Source organism: Vipera ursinii (genome assembly GCF_947247035.1).
Source record: "Vipera ursinii genome assembly, chromosome: 5".
In the NCBI taxonomy this organism is placed as follows: Eukaryota; Metazoa; Chordata; class Lepidosauria; order Squamata; family Viperidae; genus Vipera; species Vipera ursinii.
Window position 1 is genome coordinate 90,532,471 of NC_139518.1, and position 27,220 is coordinate 90,559,690.

The 27,220-nt window shown below is 44.8% G+C and overlaps 1 protein-coding gene across 4 annotated transcripts in view; it reads left to right on the forward strand.

The window, feature by feature from the left end:
• Positions 1 to 17,377: 17,377 nt before the first annotated feature.
• Positions 17,378 to 27,220, forward strand: part of PIK3AP1 (phosphoinositide-3-kinase adaptor protein 1) — a 126,894-nt gene continuing 117,051 nt past the window's right edge. For 3 of the 4 annotated variants that reach the window (XR_014492707.1, XM_083364198.1, XM_083364200.1), the window contains exon 1: positions 17,378 to 17,466. Coding sequence is in view for 3 of the 4 variants with exons in the window: in XM_083364198.1 (XP_083220324.1) it covers positions 17,451 to 17,466 (16 nt within the window). In the remaining variant the exon portion in view is untranslated. The remainder of the gene's footprint in view (positions 17,467 to 27,220) is intronic. The other variant, XM_083364199.1, reaches the window with a different exon arrangement.

Below are 27,220 nucleotides of genomic sequence, written 5' to 3' on the forward strand. Positions count from 1 at the left end.
ATAGTTTATGATTGTTTGCATAATGGTAGATTATGATTGTTTGTATTCTTATACCCTGTACTTAGTTCTGGGAAGTCGGGGAGGGGGGAGGGGGAAGGGAGGGAGGGGTTGAGGAGTGGGAAGGGGGTGGGGTAGAGGGGAGGGGGTTGGGAGGGGTTTTGTTTTGTTTTGTTAAAGATAAAATGTACTGTAAAACTTTTCAATTAAAAAAAACAGTTGCTGGGTCGGCCTAGACTGGCTGTCTCCAGTCAGGTCTTTGGGTGGGAAACTACTGCTTTAAACCTATTGGTCGCCGCCTATTGGCCAACCATATAAATAACTGCGCAGCAGCTCCTATGTTCCTTCTGTTGTGTTCTGACCTTCAATAAAGCCTACTGCTGTTTGAATCCTTCGTCTTGCTCAATGCCTGCAAAGAACCGACTACACAACACTAGCGACAATGAGATGTGCTGTTTCATTGTAAGAGCCTGAAGTCACTAGAGGGTGAGACCAGCACAGAGCCTGGTAGGAAACAGCGTTCCCTCCACCTCGGTCTGCCTAGCAAGCCACCCTGAGGATCCGTCCCAGGGCCTACACAGACGCCAGCAGCACAAGGTAACGCAATACATGAGCCGTGAAGACTTCTCACCATGGCAAAGGTTGGAAAGCTCGAGGTAATGCAAGACACGAGCCGTGAAGACTTCTCACCATGGCGAAGGTTGGAAAGCTCAAAGAATTCGATGTGACACCCAGAGAGATGGTCATTCTACATTTCCTGCATAGAGAACTACCTGCATACAAATCAAGTCAGCGAAGATGGGCTGAAGGCCGCGACCCTCCTCTGTGTGTGTGGCCCAGCCACCTTCAATATCGCCGAGAACTTGGTCGCCCCGGTGCTACTGGAAACTATCACATATGCCGACCTCAAGAAGAAACTATGCGACCATTTCGAGCCTAAGCTATCGGTGATAGCATAGAGGCACGCCTTCAAACAACGCAAAGAACAAGTCGATGAGTTAGTGACAGAATTCATTGCAGCGCTTCGTCAAGCATCGCGACTCTGGAATTTCTCCGACTTAGAGGAGCGACTAAGAGACCGCTTAGTCTGTGGACTCAGGAACAGAGAGCTCCAACAAAAACTCTTCGCTAAGGAGACTCTCTCACTACAAGAGGCCTTAAAGGAAGTAATGGCAGACAAAGCTGCTGGAGGGGCCGTGAAGGCATTACGGCCCTCCAAAGCATGCCAGCTACAGAAACCGTCCACCATGAGGATGCTGAACGGTTGGAAGACACCGTCTCTGATCACGAAGTCGACAAAATCCAGTGGCACCACAAAAGGGGAATGATGTCATCTGACAAGGCAGTTCTGTTCCCGAGGTGTTACTACTATGGAGCAGCTACGTGTTGAGAATGCCCAGCTCTCCCAACAGCTGGCTTTGTTGACAGCTCAGGTAGCTCAGTTACAAGCACACGTCCCTGCTGCTCCACCACCACCACCACCAGGAGAAAATGCCAATTTGCGATGCTGGACAAATTTGATAGTAATCCAAATACGTTTCCTGCTTTCCTGGGACAATGCCATCTGTATATCAGAATGAGAGCAGCTGATTTCCCCACTGACCAGGACAAAGTGGGGTTTATGATAAGCCTTCTCTCTGGTGCTGCAGCTCGTTGGGGCGCACCCCTGCCAGCCCAATCTAGTCCATTTTTGGAAAACTTTGTGGGGTTTTGTAATCATATGCATCTGATGTATGAGGACCCCATAAAGATGTAGACTGCTACCCGACGCCTGAAAGCTCTGAGGCAGGACCAATGCCCCCTACAAGGCTATATCAGCGATTTTTGGCTGCTTAGCCAGGATTCAACCTGGAATGAGGCTGCGCTCATGGATGCTTTCCAGGAGGAGATTTTGGATGAGCTGGCCCGTATTCATATTTCCTCAGACCTCAATGGGCTGATCCATCTCTGTCTGTGGATTGATGCTCAGCTGCAGCAATGGAGTCGCCATGCCACCCCAGAAACCCGTGCAACCCCTGTTGTGCGTGAGACCTCGGTTCAGACGGAGGAGCCAATGGAATTAGGTGCTGCCAGGCCTTGCCTATCGGTGGCAGAAATGAACAGGCAACATTCAGGGGGGTTGTATTTTTACTGCAGGGACCCTGGGCATTTGGCCACCTTCTGCCCCCATAAGCAATGAAGGGCGTCAGTGACTGAGTCTGCCCTGAGAAAGCCACCTATTCCTTTGTCAGGGAATGCCCCGAGTCCGATCTAAAAGGTGTGTTAGGTCAGGCATCCCACAAAACCGGCGATGTCCTTCTGATGCTGCCTGCAGACCTCCATGGCATCTGATATTGGAGGCACATCTGATCCTCCCTGGAATGCTGAATTGGATTCCAGTCCATGCCTTAATTGACTCTGGGGCCACCACAAATTTCATGGACTCAGCATTTGTGGCCAAATGCACTGTTCCCGAGTGCCTGGTGGAACTGCCCATGTTAGTGGAGACTATCGATGGTCAAGTGCTCCTGTCTGGGCCAATCAAGGCCGCCACACAACCGTTATGTACGGCCATCAGTACACATGAGGAGGCCATCCGGTTCTATATCATCTCAGATCTGCATTTCCCTGTGGTCTTGGGACTGGTGTGGCTCCGGACGCATGACCCACAGATATATTGGTCACAGAACTTGGTCACCTTCCCAAGCTTACAGTGCATGGACCAGGTGGAGGGTTCCCCAAGGGTTTCTTTGCCCTCCAAACTGACTCATTATGCCGAAGTGTTCAGCAAGACGGATGTGGATCAATTGTGCCCGCACAGGTCCTATGACTGCCCTATTGATTTAGTCCCTGATGCACCTCTCCCAGTGGGGCATTTGTACTCCATGTCAGACCCCGACTTTGCTGCATTGTGGGACTTTCTGGACAAGAATTTGGCTCAGGGTTTCATTCGGCCCTCGTCCTCGCCAGTGTCTGCACCCGTGCTCTTTGTCAAAAAGAAGTCCGGCGAATTGTGGCTTTGCTATGATTATAGGAAATTATGGTGCACAATCAATACCCGCTGCTTCTCATCCCCGAACTCTTGGACCGACTCCGGGAGGCAAAGATCTTTATGAAACTGGACTTTCATGGAGCTTACAACCTTGTCAGAGTTTGGTCAAGTGATGAGTGGTAAACGACATTTGGTACTTGGTATGGACACTTTGAGTTCATGGTGATGCCGTTTGGCCTGACCAACGCCCCCGCAGTGTTCCAGCATTTTATGAATGACATTTTCCAGGACTTGTTAGATCAGTTTGTCATGATCTACTTGGACAACATCCTGATCTACTCCCCGTCGCAAGAGGTGCACCATCAGCATCTCCATCAGGTCCTTGAGCAACTCCGAGAACATCGGCAGTATGCCAAATTGGAGAAGTGCCAGTTCTACCCGGTGACCATCAATTTCCTGGGTAACTGCATTTCTCCTGAGGGCATTGCCATGGAGCCGAGTAAGGTCGAGTCTGCAGAGTTGGCAACCCCCACATCGTGTGAAGGATGTTCAGCGACTTCTTGGGTTCGCCAACTACTATCGGGCTTTTATCCCTGGGTTTGCTACCATGACAGCCCTCCTCACTCGGCTCCTGCAGAAAAAAACTCTTTCAGTGGGATGCTCCAGAACAACGGGCTTTCCAGGCTTTGAAGGAAGCCTACATGAAGGAGCACATCTTGAATCATTGTGCCCCGCAACGGCTGTTTGTCGTGGAGATGGATCCTTCAACATTACCATTTGGGCATTGTTATTCCAGGTGACGACGCCTGGCGGTGCCCTCTTCCCTTGCACGTAGTACTCACAGAAACTGAATCTGGCAGAGCACAACTATACCATCTGGGAGAAGGAGCTACTGGCCATCAAAGTGGCTTTCAAGGCCTGGAGGCATCATCTGGAAGGGGTGAGGCATCAAATCGAGGTCTGGATGGACCAAAAGAATTTGGAAAGCCTGCAGACCACTCAGAAATTGAACCAACGCCAGATTTGGTGGTCTCTTTTCTTTGCGAGGTTCAATTTCCATGTAACCTACACACCCAGCAGTCGCAACCAAAGAGCAGATGCTCTGTCCAGGAAGCCCAAATATTCCCAAGCAGAAGACAAGCTTCTGCCCAGGACAGTGCTCCCCATCGAGCCTTTTGCTGCAGTGCGGGAGCCAATAGATATACAGGCTCGGATTCAGGACGCCCAGCAGCAGGATGTGTGGGTGGCTCAGCGGAAGGAGGAGGTGGGGCCAGATTCCCCATGGACAGTCATGGATGGACTCTTACACTATCGTGACCGGCTCTATGTTCCGGGAGGGCGACTCAGGGGACTCATCCTTAGCCAGTGTCACAATAATCCGGTGGCAGGGCATTTTGTCCTGTTCAAGACCTTGAACTTGGTCTCCTGTACCTTCTGGTGGCCCCGAGTCTGACATGACGTCCAGGGCTACGTCACGTCCTGTATCGCATGTAGGCAGGCCAATTCAGTGAAGGGGGCCCCACCTGGATTACTGCAGCCCTTGCCGACACTGAAAAGACCCTGGGGGGCTGTGTCCATGGACTTTTTGACGGATTTACCCCCATCTTCTGGATTCATGATGGTGTTTGTGGTGGTGAACATAGTGACCAAGATGGTGCATTTCATGCCATGCCGTGGCTTACGATCAGCCCACACCACCTGTCGTATGTTCATCAAGCAAGTGTTTCGGCTGCCCGGCCTCCCTGATAGGGTCGTGTCTGATAGAGGGGCCTAATTTACAGCCCATTTCTGGCAGGGGTTGATGCAGGCGTTGGACATCAAGATCTACCTCTCGTCCCCACATCATCCACAAACTGACGGAGGGACTGAGAAGGTCATTGGAATTCTTGAGCAATATCTGCGCTGCTATGTAAATCAGCAGCAAAACAATTGGGTGGACTATCTGGTGATAGCTGAGTTCACGTTCAACAACTCACAGCACACCTCCACACAGATGACACCATTCTTGGCCAATGTGGGATATCACCCTTGGTTTTTCCCTCTTTCCCCGCTAGACTCATCAGTACCAACAGTGAACGACTACATGGCAGAGTTACAAGCAATCCATCGATTGGTGCAGTGACAGAGAAGGCCAAGGCCGACTACAAAAGGTTTGCTGATCAGTCGAGGTGGGATACGCCTCCACTATCGGTGGGAGATCAGGTCTGGCTGTCCACCAGGAATCTACTGTCAACCCGGCCAGCCAAGAAGTTAGACCACCGATATTTAGGACCGTTCCCAATCAAGGCTATCATCAATCTGGTCGCCTATCGCTTAACTCTGCCATGTTCCCTGCAGGTACATCCGGTCTTCCACCAATCTCTGTGGTCCCTGAGCAACCGGCGTGTCCACTGAGCAGAACCTCCCCTACCGGAACATCGTGACAGAGACAGCACCCCCAAGTACGAGGTCGCCAGCATTCGAGACTCCTGTTGGCTGAAAGGTCGTTTTCAGTACCTGATCGAGTGGAAAGGCTACAGACCAGAGGAGTTCACCTGGGAGGATGTGACCACCGTTCATGCCCCTGCCTTTGTGTTCGCCTTCCATGAACAATTCCCATCCTGACCACATCCGGATTGGCAGACCCGGGGAAGGGCCCTGCGGTGCAGGATAGTGTTGTGATTCTGTGTCAGCCTGTGCTCCCAGCAGCTGAGTCCGAGGGATGTGAGGAGGAGGAGGACGAGGAGGACGAGGAGGGGTTTGGAAAGCCTTCAGTTTTGGAGGGAGGCTCTGATGCATTACAGGACTCTCAGTCAGAGGAAGAGCCTGACCCCTCCAATAATGTTCTTTATGAGGCTCAGCTATGCGAGGAGGAGGATTCGGACTCTTGAGACTTCACAGATGAATCTATTTAGTAGAAGTAGAAAGCAGTTTAGCAGAGCAGGCCAGAGAAAGTCTATGAGGCAACTCAGCGAAAGGAGGAGAAGGCATTGAGAAGCCACGCCTTGGGGCTGCTAATAAAAGGGGAAGGTGTGGGCGGTGCTGGTTGCTGAAGGCAACCGTTCATAGAACTCCAAAGGAAATCCTGGTCTGTTTATGTTCTTGCTGATTTTCTTGTTTAACTCTTGTTTGCTGTTTGAACCATTTATTTTGCTAAGGAAAATATTCTTCTGCTTTTTGTTTTGAGGACTTAATTATTTTGAACTGTATGTAAATAAAAGGGTTGGGTTTTTTCTAGCCTATTGATTTAAAAAGAAAAGGGGTTGTCCTTGACATGCAAACTGGGACGGTCATAGGCTGGAACAGAACAGCTTCATAGGGCTTGATTTGTTCAATGCATTGGCCATCCAAGTAAACAGCATTCACCGGACACAAATGACAGACTGGTCTTCCGTCTGCAAGGAATTCACAGATGTTTTCAGCCCAGGTTTGGGAGAGTACAAGGGTCCTCCGATAGCTTTTAAAGTTGATCCCCAGGTTGTGCCAATTTGGGTTAAGCCCCGCCGTGTGCCGTTTGCATTAAAGCATAAAATTGATGCAGAGCTGGACAAGCTTGTCAGTCAGGGGGTTTTGCAGCCCGTAGACAGTGCGGAGTGGGAGACCCCCCCATTGTAATGTCACTCAAGGCCAACGGAGAGGTACGAATATGTGCTGATTACAAGTGTACCATTAACCAGGCACTACAGCACCCGTACCCTGTTCCAGTCATCAGCCATATTTTGGCGTTGTTGCAAGGCATTGTTGTTTGCTAAATTAGATTTAGCGCAGGTGTCAACACTGCTAACATTGAATGTTATTGCTTGACAAGAGATGAAGTAGCTGTTTCATAAGTTAAACTTGTGTATTGCTTTAAGACTAGTGTATTGCTTAAGTTTAAGGTTAGGAGGGGGAATGAGTAGGAATGCACCTTCAAGGCCATTCCTCTCATTAAGAAGATAAGGCTTTGGCGGGTCTTCTAACGGAAGGGAAACTGATTCTTTAGGTTAATTGGAGAATATGGGTAATGACAAAATTAGGAAGGTGGAGAATTCTGTTTTAATATATTGTGCAAGGGGCGGAGATTTCAGATTCCAGCTTCTCTCGAGCAAGCATTTGCCGGTATATTAGGCTAATAAAGGACTTTTAAGGTAAACAATGCCTCAGAGTCACTTGAAAAGCCTATACGTCGGAAACCTATAAACAGCTGCTGGTGGATGAGGCCATGGCAGCTGCCCAAACGATTGTTATGCACGGGGGGCCTTCAATCGCCCTCAGTTTGGGGTGAGTGTAGCCCTAGGGATCTTTCAGGGAATCATGAAGCACACGCTCAAGGGTATTCTGGGGATCTGCCCCTCCTTCAATGATGTACTCATCGCCAGGGAGTCCACAGAAGTTCTGGCTGAGTGGCTTAGAGCCATCCTTCAGAGGTTCTGTGCTGTGGGACTTAGATTAAAGAGAGAGAAGTGCAAGATTGGGGTTCAGGTTACAGAATTCCTTGGGTTTCGAATTGATGCCGAGGGCATCCATCCTGCAGAGTCAAAGCTGAAAGCGATTCAGCTGGTACCAAGCCCTAGGTCAAAGGGGGAGTTTCAAGCTTTCTTGGGCCTCCTAAACTTTTATCATGCATTCCTCCCTAACAAGGCCGCAGTGGCAGAGCCGCTACACCAGCTCTTAGACCAAAGTACTCAATAGCAGTGGACCAAGCTCCACGAAAGAAGTTTCCAGGCCGTCAAGACGCTGTTGTCCTCAAACTTGGTGCTCATGCACTTTAACAAAAAGCTTCCAGTTTGCATTGCGTGTGATGTGTCCCCATACGGGGTTGGGACTGTGCTGAGTCACTTGTCGGCAGATTGGAGACAATCTGCCATCATGTATTTCTCGACCTTGTCCTCAGCGGAGCACAATTATGTGCAAATTGACAAAGAGGCTTTGGCCATTGTGGCCGGGGTTAAGACGTTCCATGACTATATGGGAGACAGGTCATGGTCTTTACTGACCACAAGCCCTTGCTAGGCTTGTTCACAACGAACTAGCAAACATGTCAAATTCTGTTGCCATGAATGTTGAGGTGGTCTATATTCTTTTTGGCCTATGACTACAGGCTGGTTCACAAACCCGGCAAAGAAGTGGGCCACGCAGACGGCCTTAGCAGATTGCCTTTGCCGCACGTGGAGCCAGATCCAGCTCCAGCTGCATGCATTTTAGCCATACAGGATTTTCCCTACATGCATGAGACGTTGCTGCAGAAACGGCAGCTGACAAAGTCCTAGTCGCGTGTTGGCTTGGATTCACACAGGATGGCTGGAAAATAGCGTGGGGGGGCGAGTTCCAAAGTTTTTTCAGTCAGAAAAATGAGCTTTCAGCTCACAAGGGGTGCATCCTTTGGGGCAGCAGGGAAGGGGTGCATCCTTTGGGGCAGCAGGGTCGTAGTCCCCATTCACTTAGGCCCAGGGTTCTTCAGTCTCTGCACGAGGGCCATCCGGGCATCATCAGGATGAAGGCACTGGTGAGGAGCTACCTCTGGTGGTCAGGGCTAGAGAAAGCTATCAAGGCACAAGTACACGGATGTTACAAGTGTCAACAGTCCAGACCAGAGATGCCGCAGGCCCCTGTCCACCAGTGGGAGGAAACGCACACACACTGGTCAAGAATCCACATAGATTTTGCTGGGCCCTTTCAGGGACAGTTGTTTTTAATAGTGGTTGACAGCCACTCTAAATGGTTGGAGGTGGTTCTAATTCCCAATATGACTACTGCAAGGACCATCCAGGTGTTGCGGTCACTGTTTGCAACGAATGGGCTTCCGGATGTCATAGTCTCCGACAATGGAGCCCAGTTCACCGTGTCAGAATTACAGGCCTTTCTCAGGGCTAACCTCATAAGGCACACCACTTCAGCTCCCTTTCACCTGTTTATTTATTTATTATTTTATTTTAATCCCATTTATATCCCGCCCTTCTCCGAAGACTCTGGGCGGCTTACAATCTAAGCACAAATCAAATGTCGAATGGGCAGGCAGAATGGATGGTTCATACAACCAAAGAGTCCCTCAAGCGCATTATGACAGGACTGGCACCACAGGCTGGCCGATTTCTTGTTATGCCAGCATACAACACCTTGCACAACTAGGCAAGAGCCCCGCGGAGCTTTGCTCGGGCAAGAGGCTAATAACCAAACTGGACAGGCTGCACCCCGACAGAGTAGCCTCTGACACGGCACATCCGAAGGCACCTAGGAACTTACAAGTGGGGGACAGCTTTGGACCCGAAATTATGGGAAAGGGCAGTTGTGGGTGGCAGTGAAGGTTGTTAAGGTGTCAGGACCACTCTCCTACGAAGTGGTCCTGGAAGATGGGCGAGTCATTCGTCGACATGTTGATCAGTTGCGCCGGCGACTAACAGAGCAGTCACTGGCTCAGGACTCCCAAGAGGGGCAGACCTGGAGTCCACAACCCCACACTACAGCAGAGCAGTTTGCACACTCTGAGACATTTCGTGCACAAGAGAATGGGGCCGTGGCCGTAAAAGCACTCCCCCTGGGAACACAGACTAGGCCACAGGAGCCAGACAGTCACCCGTCACCCAGTAGCAGCCCTGCTGATTTCACGGCACCTTTGGACTTTGGCTGGCCTGTCCTGGTCAGCCCAAACTAAAGGGACTCAAGTCATTTTGACTCCACTGAATTGCAGAGCCCAGGTCTACCCAGCACGGCAGGTGAACAGATAGACTGTGAGTTGCCAGTAACCCCCCCGACGCTCCAAACGAGCACAAAGACCCCCCAAGTACCTACAAGATTTTGTAACCAAATGAATGTGTGTGCTATCCAGGGGGAAAGGAGTGTAATGTACTGGCCTTTTATATGCTGAAAGTACTTGCTTGTTTGCACCGTGCTAATTGCTTGAATTCACATGTATCTTGTAACGGTTGCTGGGTCGGCCTAGACTGGCTGTCTCCAGCCGGCTAAGTAGGTCTTTGGGTGGGAAAGTACTGCTTTAAACCTATTGGTCGCTGTCTATCGGGCAACTGTATAAATAACTACGCACGAGCTCCTATGTTGGTTCTGTTGTGTTCTGACCTCTTGCTCAATGCCTGCAAAGAACCGACTACACAACACTCACACTTCAGGATAAAGAAATCCAAGTCCCTATGTTCTAGAAATTCTCCTTTTTTATTTTTTAAAAACATTTTGTGAGCTGCAGTTTCCTGTCTTAGATGTACACAATCACATATGTTCATTGTTTTTATTTATTTTAGTTTTAAAACATCTTACACTTTCTTATTCTAAAATATTTTTGTTTCAAAGTATCATTATACATACGGTACATTCCATGATTTACAACTGAAGCAATGTACCTGGCTATATAGAATGTATTCTGTAAACCTAGAGTCTAAAATTATTTACTGGCAAGAATAAGGGCCAAATCAATATACGGTAAGTGGAAAGAAAACAAATTTCAGAACTAGTAATTTACATGGAAACATGTATTCCATAGACACCAAAAAGCCACAAAATATATGTTACCTATATCTGGAGATGAAAGAAAAGATTATTTCAAACTTTCTAAGTTTCATTGTTACTGTAAATATTGTAGGGGTTAAAAGAATGTCTGTTAGCTCCTTTTCCAACATATTTTGTTTGTTAGGTTATAATCGCCAAGTTTTCTGTAGGTGACAACTATCACATTGGTTGTCACTTAGTGGTCGCTACTCATATCACTCAAGTCCATTATTAATCAGCTAGAGCCCATATTGGACAATGACACTGCATTTTCTCAGGTACTGGGAACTTGGGTACTGAGTAGTAGATGGCTCATACCTGCATACAGACAACCACCAACCTCAAGCAGATTTTCATAAGGAACAAGGAGCATGACGATGCTATCATGGGAACCAGACCCTGCAAGAAGTCCAAATGTCAACTTTTCTTCCAACAGCATCAGCACAGGGCCCAACAAGCATACATACAAGTTTAGAGGTTGTTTTTCTAATTTAGTGTATGCTATCATCTGTTTTTTAATCAGAAAAAAAGAAGATGAAAAGATGAAAGAACAGCACAATTTAAGTTGCAGTTTGTGAAAATCCAAGGGAGCTGCTGGTTCTTTCTACATAAAATTCATATAACTCCTGGGAAATAATCAGATTTAAACTTCTCCCTGCACGAGGAATCCTATTTGCTATTTGCTCGTTCCTACTGGTTTCTCAGTTTATTTTCTCTATATTTAATAGTTTATTTCAATACTGCTCTATATTTGAGTAGTAGAATATTGTTTTCCCTTTTTATAATTATACACTATATAATTATAATTTATATAATATGTAATTACACATCTGAATGACAATACCCAGGTTTCACATATTATCACATTAAGCCCTAATTTGATATAACTCCAGACAGAAATTTTTAAATTGTACTAAATGATAATGTACTGTGTGGATTCTGTCTCTTTATATATAAAGAAATGAGATGGAAGAAGTGGTAGGCTACATATGGAAGATGAGGGTATCTAGCTTAAGTTATATTAAGTATCCTTTAAATTCTGTGAAGAGGCACAACAAATGCATAACAAAGCTTAATCTGAAAACAATCTGATTCATATTCTTGGGAAAGGTTGTTGAGGAAGTGGGGTGTTGAGGTGAGGGTTGCAGCTACAATGAGTCCTGTTGAGGAATCAGAAAATGAGGAATAATTTCAATACAGCATGGAAACGATGCTGGTCCCACTTGTAAACTGGTGGGACTGGAATAATGTGACCCTTCTGCTTTATCTCAGTAGTTTTTGATATTATCAATCACAACATTCTTCTGAGTCACCTCTGAGAATTAGGAGGGGATGTACTCATTTATAATGGCTCTTTAAAGGGATGGTTTCAGTCAGTATTGGTAGTGGAAGAAAGACTGAGTTTAGGCTCCTCAGGTGTTGGGTATTGTAATTAAATATACATGATCTTTTACAGATCTTATACACTTATCAGAACATAAGCAACAAAGATGCCACCGAGAAAGTACAAATCATTTTCTGAAGCCTTCTTAGAACATATTCAAAATCTCTCTTACACACAAACACACACCAATGCTGATCACGGATTTGAAGGCTAGATAGACAGACAGACAGATGGACAGATAGTCCACTGACCAAGTAGACAAAAGGAACTTGGGAAATTCGAAATAGCTTTTTTGGGAGAATCTCTGCTTTTCCAAAACCATGTTTCCATCTTTGAGGTTACACAAAAGTCATGATATCTGTGCTGATTCTCACAAAATGTTTTCATACTATGTTTTGATTTTATACTTTTTTATTTTTATTTTGAAGTGTCACTTCCTTTTTCAAGGAAGTAACATCTTGTATATTATTATGGACCATTCAATAATGATAGATATTTACTGTAGAGAACATATGAAAGAATTTTTTGTTACAAATATGCATAAAGGTACCTCGATGGAAATGGTTTGGGATGCTAGTAAAGCCTATATGAGAGGGGTTTTGATTTATATGAATAATGCTTATAGGCGTAAGCAAGTGCAAAAACGTTTGGATATTGAGGAAGAGATTAAAATTAAGGAGAAAAAGCTTATCTTGAATCCATTGGATAATAATTTAAAGATCTCAATACATTTATTGAAAGAACAATTTAATATGCTATTGGCTGATCAAGTAGCAACTAATTTGCGTTATGCTAAACACAATACTTTTTGTAATGCCAATAAGGCTGGTAGATGGTTGGCTTATCAATTAAGGAAAAAACAGAAATCACGTACTATAGACAAAATAGAATATAAAGGAAAAGAAGTCTACCAACAAAATTTGATTAAGAGGAGTTTTTTAGATTTTTACTCGAAATTATATTCTAAAGAAAATATACAAGCTTTAGATATAGACAAGTATTTACAGGGAGCTCATTTTCCAAGACTTTCACAAGAACAACAACTTGAGATGAACTGCCCAATTACATCAGAAGAAATTTCTTTAGTTATTAAACAGTTGAAATTGGGCAAGGCTCCGGGAACAGATGGATTAACAGCAATTTACTATAAAAAGTTGTTGCCTGAAATGATTGAACCCTTAAAGACTTTGTTTAATGAAATTCAGACTGGAGGTGTAGTTCCTCCATCATGGAGGACAGCTTTTGTATCGTTGATTCCAAAGGAGGATCAAGACCTTACTCAACCTAAAAATTATAGACCTATATTGCTTTTAAATACAGATTACAAGATTTTTGCTAAAGTATTGGCTAATAGATTAATGCAAGTTTTGAAACAAATGATTCATAGTGATCAATCGGGATTTATATCTGGGAGGTATATGAAATATAATGTAAGACAAATTGTTAACTTGCTTGAATATTTGGATAAGAACAACCAAGTCTCTGCAGCATTGATATTTTTGGATGCAGAGAAAGCCTTTGACCAATTGAATTGGCAATTTTTATTAAGAGTTGTTGAGGAGATGAATTTTGGAGAAGGTTTTCTACATGCTATTAAAGCTATATATCAACAACAAACTGCACAAATTATAGTTAATGGGGGATTAACAGAGACTTTCAAAATTGAAAAAGGTACAAGACAGGGTTGCCCCCTATCACCATTATTGTTTGTTCTAACACTAGAGATTTTATTAATTAAAATTTGAGAGTCCTCTATGATAAAGGGAATCAAAATAAAACAGAATGATTATAGACTGAGAGCTTTTGCTGATGACTTGGTTGTGACAGTATCCCAACTGTTACAGTCGGTTATAGACTTGATGGAAATTATAACTCAGTATGGTAAGGTTTCTGGGTTTAAGGTGAATAGTAATAAGACTAAGATATTATCCAAGAACTTATCTATGAGTGAAAGGGATATGTTATCTAAATTAACAGGTTTTGAAATAGTGAAGAAGGTTAAATATTTAGGAGTATATATTGCGGCCTCAAATGTAAAATTGTATAAGAATAATTATGAAACACTATGGTTGAAGGTACAAAGGGACTTAAATAATTGGAAAAAATTACAATTATCATTACTGGGAAGAATTGCAGTTGTTAAAATGAATGTTCTACCAAAGTTTCTCTTTTTGTTTCAAATGATACCTATATTGAAAAAGGATGCCAACCTTGATCAATGGCAGAAGGGTATTAACAAATTTATCTGGGCGGGGGAAAAACCAAGAGTTAAATTTAAGATTTTACAAGATGCCAGGGAAAGAGGGGGACTCAAGGCGCCGAATTTGAAATTGTACTATGATGCGGTTGCCTTGACCTGGATTAGTGATTGGCTTAATTTAACCAACAAGAGAATACTTCATCTTGAGGGATGGGATTTGGTATATGGATGGCATGCATATTTGCTTTACGATAAGAAGGTGGACAGGGCTTTTAAATCCCACATTCTTAGAAGTGCTTTATTGCGTGTCTGGAAAAAGTATTATTATAAGTTAAATTATAAAATACCGATTTGGGGAATTCCTGGACACGCGATAGAGGGCGTATCTATGGGAGTGAGTATGGATATGGTTTCCTACAAGGAATTACTTAGATCGCAAGGGAATGATTGGCAACTTAAATCATTAGAGGAGTTAAGACAAGAAAATATAAGTTACTTTTGGTTTCAATATACCCAATTGAAAGCTAGGTGGAAGCTAGATCAAAAGGTTGGCATCACAATTACAGATCAAAATTTAGTAAAACAAATTAGAGATTTAAATTGTGCACATATAAAGAGGATATATAATGCTTTAATTGAATTGGATTCGGAAACGGAATTGGTTAAAGACTGTATGATAAAGTGGGCACAAAATATTCAGGAACCAATCTCGTTGGACACCTGGGAGATAATTTGGGTCAGAAATGTTAAATTTACTCAGGCTCAAAACTTAAGAGAAAATTTTTATAAAATGTTTTATAGATGGCATCTGGATCCCAAGAAGTTGTCCAACATGTATCCTAATTTACAGTCTAAATGTTGGAGATGTGGTAGTTCAGAAGCTACCTATTTTCACATGTGGTGGACTTGTAGAAACATAAAAGCTTTTTGGATCAAAATTTGGTGGAACATTCAAAAGATTTTTAAGAGAAAGATAAAGTTTTCTCCGCAATTATTTTTATTGGGTATTGTTGTAGATTGTGATGTTAAAGAAACTAATTTGATGTTGAATATGATAACAGCAGCACGGTTACTGGTGGGACAATATTGGAAGAAGGATAGTTTGCCCACTATAGAAGAATGGGTGTTTAAAGTTTCGAATCTTGCAGAAATGTCTAAGATTTCTGCTTATTTGAAAGATCATTCACAGGAAAGATATATTTCAGTTTGGAGGAGATGGATAAATTATATTCAGAACAAATATGGGACTAAAAAGTTCCATTTAGCTTATGAGTAGATTTTAGTGGGATATTGTTATTGGTACTTTGTTTGTAGTTATGTTAAAGGGGAGTTAAAGCACATTATGAATTTGGTTAATTGTATATTATGCATAATTTTTATTTAGAATATGATTATTGTAACTATAATCCTGTATTTAGCTCTGGGAAGTGGGGGGGGGAAGTGGGTGGGTTTGGGGTGGGAGGGATTTGGGGATATATTCTAAAATTTTGTTTTTGAAAAACTCTTTAATAAAAAAAATAATGATAGATATTTACTGTAGTTTTCTATCTCTAAATGATAAAAGTTGATTTAGTCTCTATATTCTCTGTTCTCTTATTTGTACTTCCCTTTCTACTTTTTTCTGGTCAGCTAGAAATACAAGGATACATATAGGGCATAGTAGGCTTTAGAGAGAATAAGGATAGAGAGAATGGAATAAAGCATTAAGATATTATATGCAAAGAATAGAGAATATGAGTATATATTTTATAATGATTATCTCAGGATTCATTACTGTCCCCACTTCTGTTCATCAGCCACTTGAGGCCCATGAATAAGTGTTAGTTCAGGCTTTAGCAGTATGCTGACAATATCAAAATTATATCTCAACCCCTAACTGAAAGACCAGTGCTGTGTCTTGAAGGATTTGTCAGCATAAAAACCAGGCAAGCCAGCAGAAAGTCAATCTCAGAAAGTCAATCTCAAGGCTCTGGAACCTGACAGTTTCAGAGAGTTGCCACCTTTAGTTCCAAACAGAGTCGCAATTCGTTGAACAGAACTTGTTTGTAATTCAGGCAATCTCTTGGACCCACAGTCTCACCTGAAGAGCAAATAGCAACAATGGCCAAGATAGCATTTCCAGGAATGAGATACCTCTCATTTGGAGTACTGCAGTACTACATGGGACTGCTCTTGAAGAGCATTTGGAAGCTACATATAGTCCAAAATGCAGTGGCTCTAGTTGTTATGAGTACCTCTGAGGCACCTTTAAAACGTCTCTGGCTTGAGAGCTGCACTGATTGCCAGTTGATTTTGTGGTGCGGTTCAGGATGCAGGTTATGATATTTAAAGTCAGGGTTCAGAGCCTGGATATTTGTGGACCATCTTCTCCCTATAATAACAGCCCCAAACCTTTTGGGCACCAAAGACTGGTTCCATGGAGAAAGTTTTTCCGCAGACTGGAGGGAGCATGGTTTCGTGTGCTGCCAACATCCCACGGATGAGGCTTTGCTTGTTGCGCACAGCGGTTCCTGGCATGCCATAGACCGGTGCCAATCCACGGACTGGGGTTGGGGATCCCTGCTGTATAAGATCTATCTGTTAATAAATCTAGTACAGTGAGCTCTTCACATATCCTCTCAAGCAGATTGCCACCTATAGAATCAAGTGAAATGTGCCTTCTCAGTATTACAGCTGACACTGCGTTTCCCTTCCCCTTCCTTTTGATCTCGAGAAAATTAGTGGAGACTAATTCATCAAGCCACAGTGCCACTGCTGCTGTTACTGCTCCTCTGGCTGAGTAATTAACTGTGTGTTACTTTAACCCTTATTATGGATTTGGGAAGTAGCACCCTGCTTAGACAGTTGGTTCAGTAGGTTAACTAGAACAGCCCATAAGCACTATAAATAAAAATAAAGAACTAGTGTTTAAATAATAATTATCTTTCCTCACTGCTTACAACGCACTGAACTACAACACTGAGACTGGTGCTTTGCCACCTATTTTGTATACAGTATTGTATTCTTCTGCTAGCAAGCTGCGCCCCAAAATCGGCAGCGAAGAATCCCGCTCTCCCGGATAGGCGCCGTCTCCATCTGCACAAAGGTTCGCGGGCTTCACTTGATTGCCCGAAGCCTGCTGAGGTGGCCCAATTGCTCAGTTCCTGGGCTGCGCTGAACGAACCACCTGCGCCTGGCACGAGCGGCTGGCCAAGGGGGGTCCGTTCGCCTAGTCGTGGGAAGTCCGCCGGGCCGTCCGTCGCTTTTCTACCGGCGTAGAGAAAGGGGAAGGGAACGGGAGGAAGTGGTCGCTGTCCTCAGCCAGCCGGTTGAGGCGCCAGAACTGTTGCGTCGCCGAAGTAGGAGCCTTCTCTCCCCACAAGCGCCGGAAGGAGGTCGGGGCAAGACCTCCGGCTGACTTGCCGGCCATCGGGAGGCAGATCGACTTGGAGGCGAAGCTCGGCATGGCGGCCGCCCCGGGTAAGTGAGGCGAGTTTGGAGGCCGGAGAAAGAGCCCCCCCCGTGGAGAGCAGCGTCTGGCTGGTCCGCTGCCCCCCCCCCCCTTCTTCGTTTCTTTCGTTTCGGTTGCGGAACTCCTGCTTCTGTTTGCCCCGCTGACGCTGGTTCGCTCAGGTGGACGAAGGATGTCCGGCCAAATGCCCCTGAGGGCCGCCAAGAAGGAGGCGCGTGGCGGGTAAACTTGCCGCGTTCCTTCGACGGTTTAAAATTTACTGAGTTTCGTTGACAAGAGACCGTCACTAACCGAGGTTCTGGTAGTTGCTAGCCCTTCCGCTGGCGGATACTGAAAAGCAGGGACTGAGTGCCTGTGCCTGGCGCAGCTTTAGATACCGTTCCTGTCCATATTCATTTTGTTTTTCATGGAAAAATTACCCTGTAGAAATATGCCTCGCACTTTTTCAGTAGAACCTATTGGTGACTAGAAACCCCTTATGGACTTTTTGCATAAAACAGAAAAAAATGAACATAGGCTCTCTGATTTTGATGATTAAATTGGATAGATTATAAAAAGGAATGAATTGTGTTGTAAATTAGAGTAAGAGATAAATTTATAATTGAACTTGTAACTGATTTAAAAAGGATCCGAAGTCTCTTTGTATTTTTTTTTCTTTTCTACTTTTCTTTTACTTTTTTCCCTTTCTTGCATTATTCTGTTTGATTTTTTTTCTTTTTCTTATTCTTTTTATATAAGCTTTTTTATTTTTATTTTCCTTCATATATAAAGGAACTTGTTGCCAAATCAGCTTTGCAGATAATATAATAATATAAAGCTAGTCCCATTGATGCTGTTAGGTTGCCCTAAGGAGTATGTATAATCAAGCTGGATTCCCACTGTGAAATGAGGCATAAAGGAACCATATTTTAGCCCAGCCTGTTAACTGAAGTCTATACTTATAGTTAATTTATGATTCCTCTGGAAAGACAAAAAAGGGCTGAGTGAACCATTGTTTAGGGGTAATCAAGAGTAACCATATATACTGTCTCTTTTTTCTGAATTACAGATGTATTTTACCTGAATTGTTGTATAGCCAGATTGTTAAAAGTTGGGCAGCTGAGTTATTCCACATCCATATTGACTTCTAAAACTGATTCAGCCACAAATCAGGTGTTCAGTGTCTTCTCTTGTCTATGTGTATGCTTGACAATTGCTGAGATTATTTAGAAAAAGTCTTCAAATTGTCAGTCCTTCAAATCTCCCAACTACCCTTTTGCTATTTCCATATAAATTCCAAAATTAGATATGATTACAACCTATTTAGAAAGTTTCTTAGATATATTGCATTGAGGTAGCCAGATTTTTTTAAAAAAAAATGCATGGTATTTAATTTATGCTAAATTAAAAGATGGAAAAATGAAATTTAAAGTATGTTTTATATTTGTTAATTGCATTTATTATTTTCACTGTTCTTTATTTTACAAATGTATTGTAAGTAATTTTGTCACCTACCTAGAGCACTTAAGTTATTAAACATATTAGAAACTAAATAAAGTAACCAAGATATATTATCATATGCAAATCCGACTAAATTACTGTGAATTCAGCAGCTTCAACCCCTAAATCTGCTAAGGATTGTAGCCAGAAAGTACAAGTAAGTTTCTCTTCCGTTTTTGAATTTAACCTTCTGCATGGATAATGTACAAAGAGGGAACTCATGCAAGACACTTTGAGGGGCTTTTTGAACTGTTGTGACATAACACTTTCATTTTCCCCAGAGTTAAAAGCAGAGGAAGTGCAGTCCTATGGAAACATGAACTCTGTCTAAATTCTGAAACAAATTATTAAATAGTCAGTCTGTGAGAATTTGGAAAACAATACATTGTTTGGTAGGAGCCACCATCGATTTGTTAATTTTTTAAACCAGAGAGCCAGTTTTGTGTAGTGATTAATGTATCAGGCTAGAAACAGGGAAACCATGAGTTCAGCCTTAGGCATGAAGTCAGTCGGGTGACCTTGGGCCAGTCACTTTCTCTCAGCCCTAGGAAAGAGGCAATGGCAAACTACTTCTGAAAAACCTTGCCAAGAAAACTGTAGGGACTTTTTCTGGCAGTTTCCAAGATTTGGACATGAGTGAAGAGAAAAAAAATCTAAACCAACTTGATCTCTTCTTTTAATAGAATAGTTTAGTTGAAAGTGGTAATGCAGCAGAGTGCACTTTGACTTCAGCAAAGCTTTTGACAATTTCCCATGAAATTCTAGTATAGAATGGTATTCCCATTCGATAGATATAGAACTGATTGAACAATCATATCCAAAGAATAATGGCTCCAAGTTGGAAGGAGATAGCAAATAGCATTCTGTAGGAATCTGCTTTAGGTCCTATACAGCAGAGGTCCCCAACCCCCATATCATGGACTGGTAACAGTCTGTGGCCTGTTGGGAACTAGGCTGCAGAAGCGGTGAACAAGTGTAAGAAGCTTCATTTGCACATATACGGGATCTAGGTTGTACGTGAAACCATCTCCTTCCCCCTTGATGCTGACACCGCCAATGCTGCCAGTTTGTGGAGCTAGAATGTTTGGGGACCACTACTGTACAGTTTAATATGTTTATGTTAATGAGGGATTAGAAAATATCAGAACAGTAGATAACCCAAAGTTAGGAAACATAGAAAATCTCTGAGAGAACAGTATCAAGGTTCAGAAAAATTTTGGAAAAAAATTTTTTTTTCAAAGGAGATTAACAGATATGTCTAAATATATTTCTAAATTAATATTTTTGGATTTCTCTGACAGATAAATTCACAAACGTATCCAAGAAAAGTTATATTGCATTTAAATTAGTTTGTACTTACATTTGCAAATTAAAACATGTATAGTTCTGTAAAATGGTTAAGGATCAGCATTGGAAATTCCAGTCCTAATTAGGTTTGTTAAGTGAAGACCATCTGTTCTGCTGATAGTTTCCCGAGTGCTATTGAGTGCCCATTGATTGGAATATTATTCTTGTTAAACTAGATGTAGAATTCAAAGATGCATATAATGAATATAGTTTCTGGCTAAGGTGAGCAATACTTTAGAGGTGATTAATACTTTAGAAGATTCAAAAAAGATTTAAACTGACATCAGTAGAGGGCTAAAATGAATAGGATAGAATATAACAGGAAGAAGTGTAAAGCTCTACATCTAATTAGGAAAAATAAAAGGCACAAAAGTATGGGAGAGCCTGGCTTAGCAGTAGTACACATGAAAAGGTTTTTGTCAACTACAAGTTAAAACTTGATACAGTACTGTGTGCAGCTGCTAAAAAGGCAATGCTATCTTGGAGTGGATTAACAGAAGCATCAAATCCATCTTAATACTGTGTTTCCCTGAAAATAAGACCCAGTCTTAGGGGGTTTTGCCTCCAAAAGAGGCACCAGGTCTTATTTTCAAGGGGTGTCTTTTCCACTGTCTCATCTCACAGCGGTGGCATCAACAGCCCCACCCAGTCGGCCCACTTCTGCGGCCAAAGGAAATGCCTCTGCAGCTGAGAATGGAGCTGTGGCCTGCATTTCGTCATCAGAGGCCTTCCAGAAAGGCCTTTGCAGACAAGAACATAGTCACGGATTGAGTCCGTAGCTTGGTTCTCAGCTGAAAAGTCCTTTCCAGAAGGCCTCTGATGGCAAAATGCAGGCTGAAGGTCATTGCAGAAGACATGGGCCAGTGAGGTGAGGCAGGTGTTGATTGATGCGAGGCCTGGCTGCAACAGTAACTGGGTACAGGATACATGGGGCAACTTAACCCCCCACCGTAGCTTGATTTTTAGGTGTGAGCCTCGTCTCAAAACTAGAGCTTATTTTGAGGGTAGCGCTTATATTAAGCCCACCTGCAAAAATCAAGCTTATTTTGGGGGTAGGGCTTACTTTGGGGAAAACACGGTATGCTTGATCTAACAATTATGTCAACCTTCTACAAGAATTCAGCTACTTTGTAGGTAGGTGGGGTTCAAATTTATTATATCTGGATCCATACCAATCGGGTTTCAGGCCCGGGTACAGCACGGAGACGGCATTGGTCGTGCTGGTGGATGATCTCTGGCGGGCTCAGGATAGGAGTTATTCCTTTGTCCTGGTCCTATTAGGTCTCTCAGCGGCTTTTGATACTATCGACCATGGTATCTTGCTGCGACGTCTCCGGGGATTGGGAGTGGGAGGCACCGTTTTATGGTGGTTCTCCTCCTACCTCTCGGGCTGTTCGCAGACAGTGTTGGCAGGAGGGCAGAGGTCAACCCCAAGGCCCCTCGATTGTGGGGTACCCCAGGGGTCGGTCCTCTCTCCCCTCCTGTTCAACATCTATATGAAGCCACTGGGTGAGATCATCCATGGTTTCGGGGTGAGGTATCATCAATATGCTGATGATACCCAGCTTTACATCTCCACCCCGAACCAACCCAGTGATGCCCTCGACGTGATGTCCCGTTGCCTGGAAGTGGTACGAATCTGGATGGGGAAGAACAGGCTCCAACTCAACCTGGCCAAGACCGAGTGGCTTTACGTACCGGCATCTCGTACAGTTCAGGATATTCCACCTTTGGCTATGGGGGGAGAGGTGTTACCCCCCGTTGATAGGGTGCTCAACTTAGGCGTCCTCCTGGATGCACGACTCAGTTTAGAAGATCATATAGGAGTCGTGGCCAGGGGGGCATTTGTCCAGGTTCGCCTGGTGCACCAGTTGCGCCCCTATCTGGACAGAGATGCTTTACATACGGTCATCACTCATGCGCTCGTTACCTCCCATGTTGATTACTGCAATGCTCTCTATGTGGGGCTGCCCTTGAAGACCACCCGAAGACTTCAGCTGGTATAGAATGCGGCTGCGCAGGTTGTGATGAGAGCATACCAATACTCCCATATTACACCCCTCCTGCGTGAGCTGCATTGGTTACCTGTTATTCTCTGGGTGAGATTTAAGGTGCTGGTTCTCACCTATAAAGCCCTTCAGGCCTTAGGCCCGGGATACTTGCAGGACCGTCTGCTGCCAGGAACGACTTCCCATCGCCCTGTGTGCTCACACAGAGAGGGCCTCTTCAGGGTGCCGTCGGCCAGACAATATCGGCTGGTGACCCCCAGGGGGAGGGCCTTCTCTGTGGGGGCACCTGCCCTGTGGAATCAGCTCCCCGTGGAGCTCCAGATGGCCCCTGACCTCCGGTCCTTCCGTCGTGACCTTAAGACACTTCTTTTCCAACAGGCCGACCTGGACTGATGACAAGGGGTTTTAATATGGTTTTAACGTTTTATTGGTTTTAGTTGGGGCTACGTATAGTTTAATTTCCTCTTAATATTTGTATCCTATTTGTATTTTATTGTTGTTAGCCGCCCTGAGTCCTTCGGGAGATAGGGCGGCATATAAGTCCCAATAAATAAATAAATAAAATATCACATAGATCTTTTTAGAATTATCACATTACCCACAGTATTTTCAATGCTGTAAAACTATAGGTGATATCTTGTATACATTGGGGTATAATACCACCAGTGTACCCTCACTGTATCAGCAGACAGCCAGAATATGCAAAGACGAAGTCAGGAAAGAAAAGGCTCAGAATGAACAAAGACTTGTGTAGCATTACCCTTCAGAGGCCGCCAAAGCCCAGGCCCTCTCAGCCCCGCTCCCCTCCATTGAGGTTTGCAGCTGCGCTCTCTAGGTGTTAATAAAGTGTCTCGTCTAGCAGAAGCTCACACGAAGTGGGGGGTGGCAGACTCTTGTCGTCGAAAGGGGGCTTTCAGGAACAAAGATTGCCAGCCCCTAGTCAATATGTGGTTGTGTTTAACACCCCCAGGCAGTCATAGCAGCAATAAATGATTTCCCAGTGACCATTTGGAAACCAGTGGGGTGGGGGGAAAACCCCAGCTCCAGGCAGTGATAGGAACATGAACAAACGTAGTCAGCATTCTGCAATAACAGCTCGCCCCTCAGGGCAACTCCCCACAATGCCTAAAACTTGCACAAGCAGCAATAGTCAAAGTTCAGATGGCCGCTAGTCTCCAAAGTAGCAACAACCAGCCTCTCCTTCTCTTCTGTTGTTGCTTGCAGCCTCAGGTCTCATCGGTGTCAAACCCCTCCCCCCCTGTCCTTTATTATTAAAATCTGAATTTAACAATCCCAGCAACTTTCTCTCCCCTCACTCTCTCCCTTGCCTCTGCTTGGGATATCACCCCTGCGAAAGAAAGCAATAAAATTCCACCTTCTCACTCTCTCTCACTCTCCTCTTCCCCCCTCCTTCACAGAAAGGGATCAGCTTAAAACCTCCAACCACTCTCCGACTTCACCTGGTTTCTCTCTGATAAAACGGCAACAACAACCTCCCCCACCCCGTTTCTTTCCTCCTTTTTCTTTCCTTCCACCCGATCCATGCCCAATCCATGCCCGCCGTGCCCAAAACTGGCAGCAGCTGTCTGAGCTTCCCTCTTCCTGCAAAGCCTTTCAGCCAGCCCCGCTACACTTGCAACAGAAATCAAAGATAATAAAAAAGTCTTTTTCAACATATTAATAACCAGGAAAAATCAAGGAAACCGTAGGTCCACTAAAGAGAGAAGATGGCAAGGAAGTAACAAGCAATAGAAAGAAAGCAGAGCTGCTTAACTCATTCTTTGCATCATTCTTCACACAAAAAGAAACTATACCACACCATACAAAAAAATACTGCAAAAGACAAACTAGAAACAAAAATTAAAATAAGCAAGAAAATGGTAAGAGAATACCTATTCAACCTTGACGAATATAAATCACCAGGACCTGACAGATTACATCCCAGAGTTCTGAAGGAGCTGGCAGATGTTATCTCAGAACCATTGCACCATATGTTTGCAAAATCCTGGAGCACCAGGGAAGTACCTGAGGATTGGAAAAGGGCTGATATGGTTCCCATCTTCAAGAATGGGGGAAAAATAGACCTAGGAAACTACAGACTACTCAGTCTAACATCAATACCTGGGAAGATCCTAGAAAAGATAATCAAAAACAGATCTGCAAACAACTAGAAGCAACCAAAGTTATAACTGGTAGCCAGCACGGGATTGTTAAAAACAGATCATGCCAAACCAATCTTATTTCATTCTTTGATAAAGAGACCAAATTAATAGACCAGCTAAACCAGACATGTCAAACACAAGAGCCGCAGGCCAAATGAGGCGTGTGACGTGGTTTCATGTGGCCCATGAAGCCATCCTGGAAACAGTGAGGGAATGGCCCCCGCTGCCTTGGCCCTGGCCGCCCCAGAGACAATATACAATTTTGTGGTGGCCCTCTATACTGAAACGCATTCAGTCTTAGCTCCACAAGGCCGTCTGGAAACAGTGAGGGACCGACCCCTGCCGTGTCAGCCCCGCCCCCTGGGTGTGCGCTGGGGAGGTGTCACCCTTTGTGAGGAATGAAGAAATGCACCATCGCCTGGAAGTGGCCAGCAAATGGCCCTCGCCTACTTCACATATCCGGCTTGATGGGCCCCAGGGGAGGGGTTTTGGCAGGCAGTGGGGTGCTCTCCTCACTGAGAGCTGAGTCAGGTGACGTGAATCCAAAAAGAAGCGCAATGCCACTCAGCCCCCAGCCTGCCTGGTTTCGGCAGGCAATGGGACACTTTCCTCATAGCGCCAAGAGCTGAGCCGGGTGGGGCAAATCTGATGAGAAGTGCAATGCTGCTTAGACCCCAGCCTGCCCGGTTTCAGCAGGCAGCAAGGTGCAAAGCTGGCAAGCTTCGCACTGCCCAGCTCAGCCTCTCAGCACTGTGAGGAGAGCACCCCACTGCCTGCTGAAACTGGGCAGGCTGGGGGCTGGGAGGCATCACACTTCTCTTCAGATTCACGCTGCCTGGCTCAGTCTCTTGGTGCTGTGAGGAGAGCGCCTCACTACCTGCAAAAACCAGGCAGGGTGGGGGCTGGATGGCATTGCGCACGTAACATCAACTCTCATGTTGCTCATGGCATCCCCTCCCCCAAAGCCCACCAAGCCAGATATGTGGAGTAGGCAAGGGCCATTTGCTGGCCACTTCCAGGCAATTGTGCATTTCTTCATTCCTCACAAAGGGTGACACCTCCCCAGCTGCGTTTCTTGCCTGTTTTCTCCCTCCCTCATTTCAAATATTTTCCCACCACACTGTTCTAAGGAAGGAAGGAAGGGAGGGAGAGAGAGAGGGAGGGAGGGAGGAGAGAGAAGGGCTGAGGAAAGTCCTGCCTTGGTCCTGCTCTGCTGCCCTTTCTCCATTCCCTTGCCCCCTCCTCCTGTCCTATCCTGGGGGTCTCCCATTCTATTGCTAAGAAAGCTTTGGATACAAAGCCGGGTCTCCTCACATGGAGAGGGAGTGGGCCTCCCTCTGACTTTGCCCTCATACCCATCATGAGCAACCTGGGTAAGGAGAGCAAGTACAGCAGCAGCAACCTTGAGGAGGAGGTAAGTGCAGCTGGACACCCCCTTGGGGAAGTGGGGCTGGGCTTGGTGCCCCGGGTGCTTGAGGGCCCGGCTGGGCATTTGACGTCTGCTGCCCAGAGCTCCGGGCAGGGTACCATCCAGCCCCCCCTCGCATGGCCTGAGAGGAAGTGAGGCTCCTCCAGTGGACCATGCCTTGGCACTTGCCCCAGTCCCACACCCTTCTGCCAGAGATCCTCAGATCTGTCCCAGTTCTGCCCAGGCCCCCATAGGCACCCTTGACGCGAACAAATGTAGAGCTGGCCGTGCCCACCCAGTAGGCCACACCCACTCCAGCCATGCTCACCCAGTAGGCTGTGCCCACCCTGGCCACCCCCACCCCACCCCCTAAGGGTAACTGCAATGCTGATGTGGCCCTCAATGAAATTGAGTTTGATACCCCTAAGCTAAACGCTGTGGACATAGTATACTTACATTTTAGTAAGACATTTGACAAAGTAGACCACAATCTACTGCTTGGTAAGCTAGAAAAAGGTGGAATAGACAACATCAGCACCAGATGGATTTGTAGCTGGCTGACAAACCGTACTCCACAAGTAGTTCTCAATCCACATAGAGAAAAGTAGGCAGTGGTGTACCATAAGGCTCCATCTTAGGCCCAGTACTCTTTAATATCTTCATAAATGACTTACCGGTAGGTGAGGGAATAGAAGAGGAACTCATCAAATTTGCAGATGACACTAAACTGACAGGAATAGCCAACACTCCAGAAGACAAGCTCAGGATTGAAAAAGATCTTGACAAACTCGAACAAGGGGCCCTATCCAACAAAATGAACTTTAATGTGGAGAAAAGCAAAGTTTTACATTTAGGCGGGAAAAATCAAAGATATAAGTACAGATTGGGTGGGACCTGGCTTAAAAACAGTAACTGAGAGGGACCTTGACTATGAGCCAGCAATGTGCAGCAACAGCCATAAAAGCTAATACAATACTGGGTTGCATAACCAGAGGCATAGAATCAAAATCACACGAAGTATTAGTACCGCTTTAATAATACCCTAATGAGACCACACCTGGAATACAGCAAACAATTTTGGTCACCATACTACAAAAAAGATGTTGAGACCTTGGAAAAAGTTCAGAGAAGAGCAACTAAGATGATCCAAGGCCTGGAGACTAAAACATATGAAGAACGGCTGCTGGACTTGGGTTTGGCTAGTCTAAAGAAAAGGAGAAATAGGGTTGACATGGTAGCAGTATTCCAGTATTTGAGAGGCTGCCCCAAAGAAGAGGGGGTCAAATTATTTTCCAAAGCACCAGAGGGCAGGACAAGAAACAATGGTTGGAAACTGATCAAAGAGAGAAGCAACCTT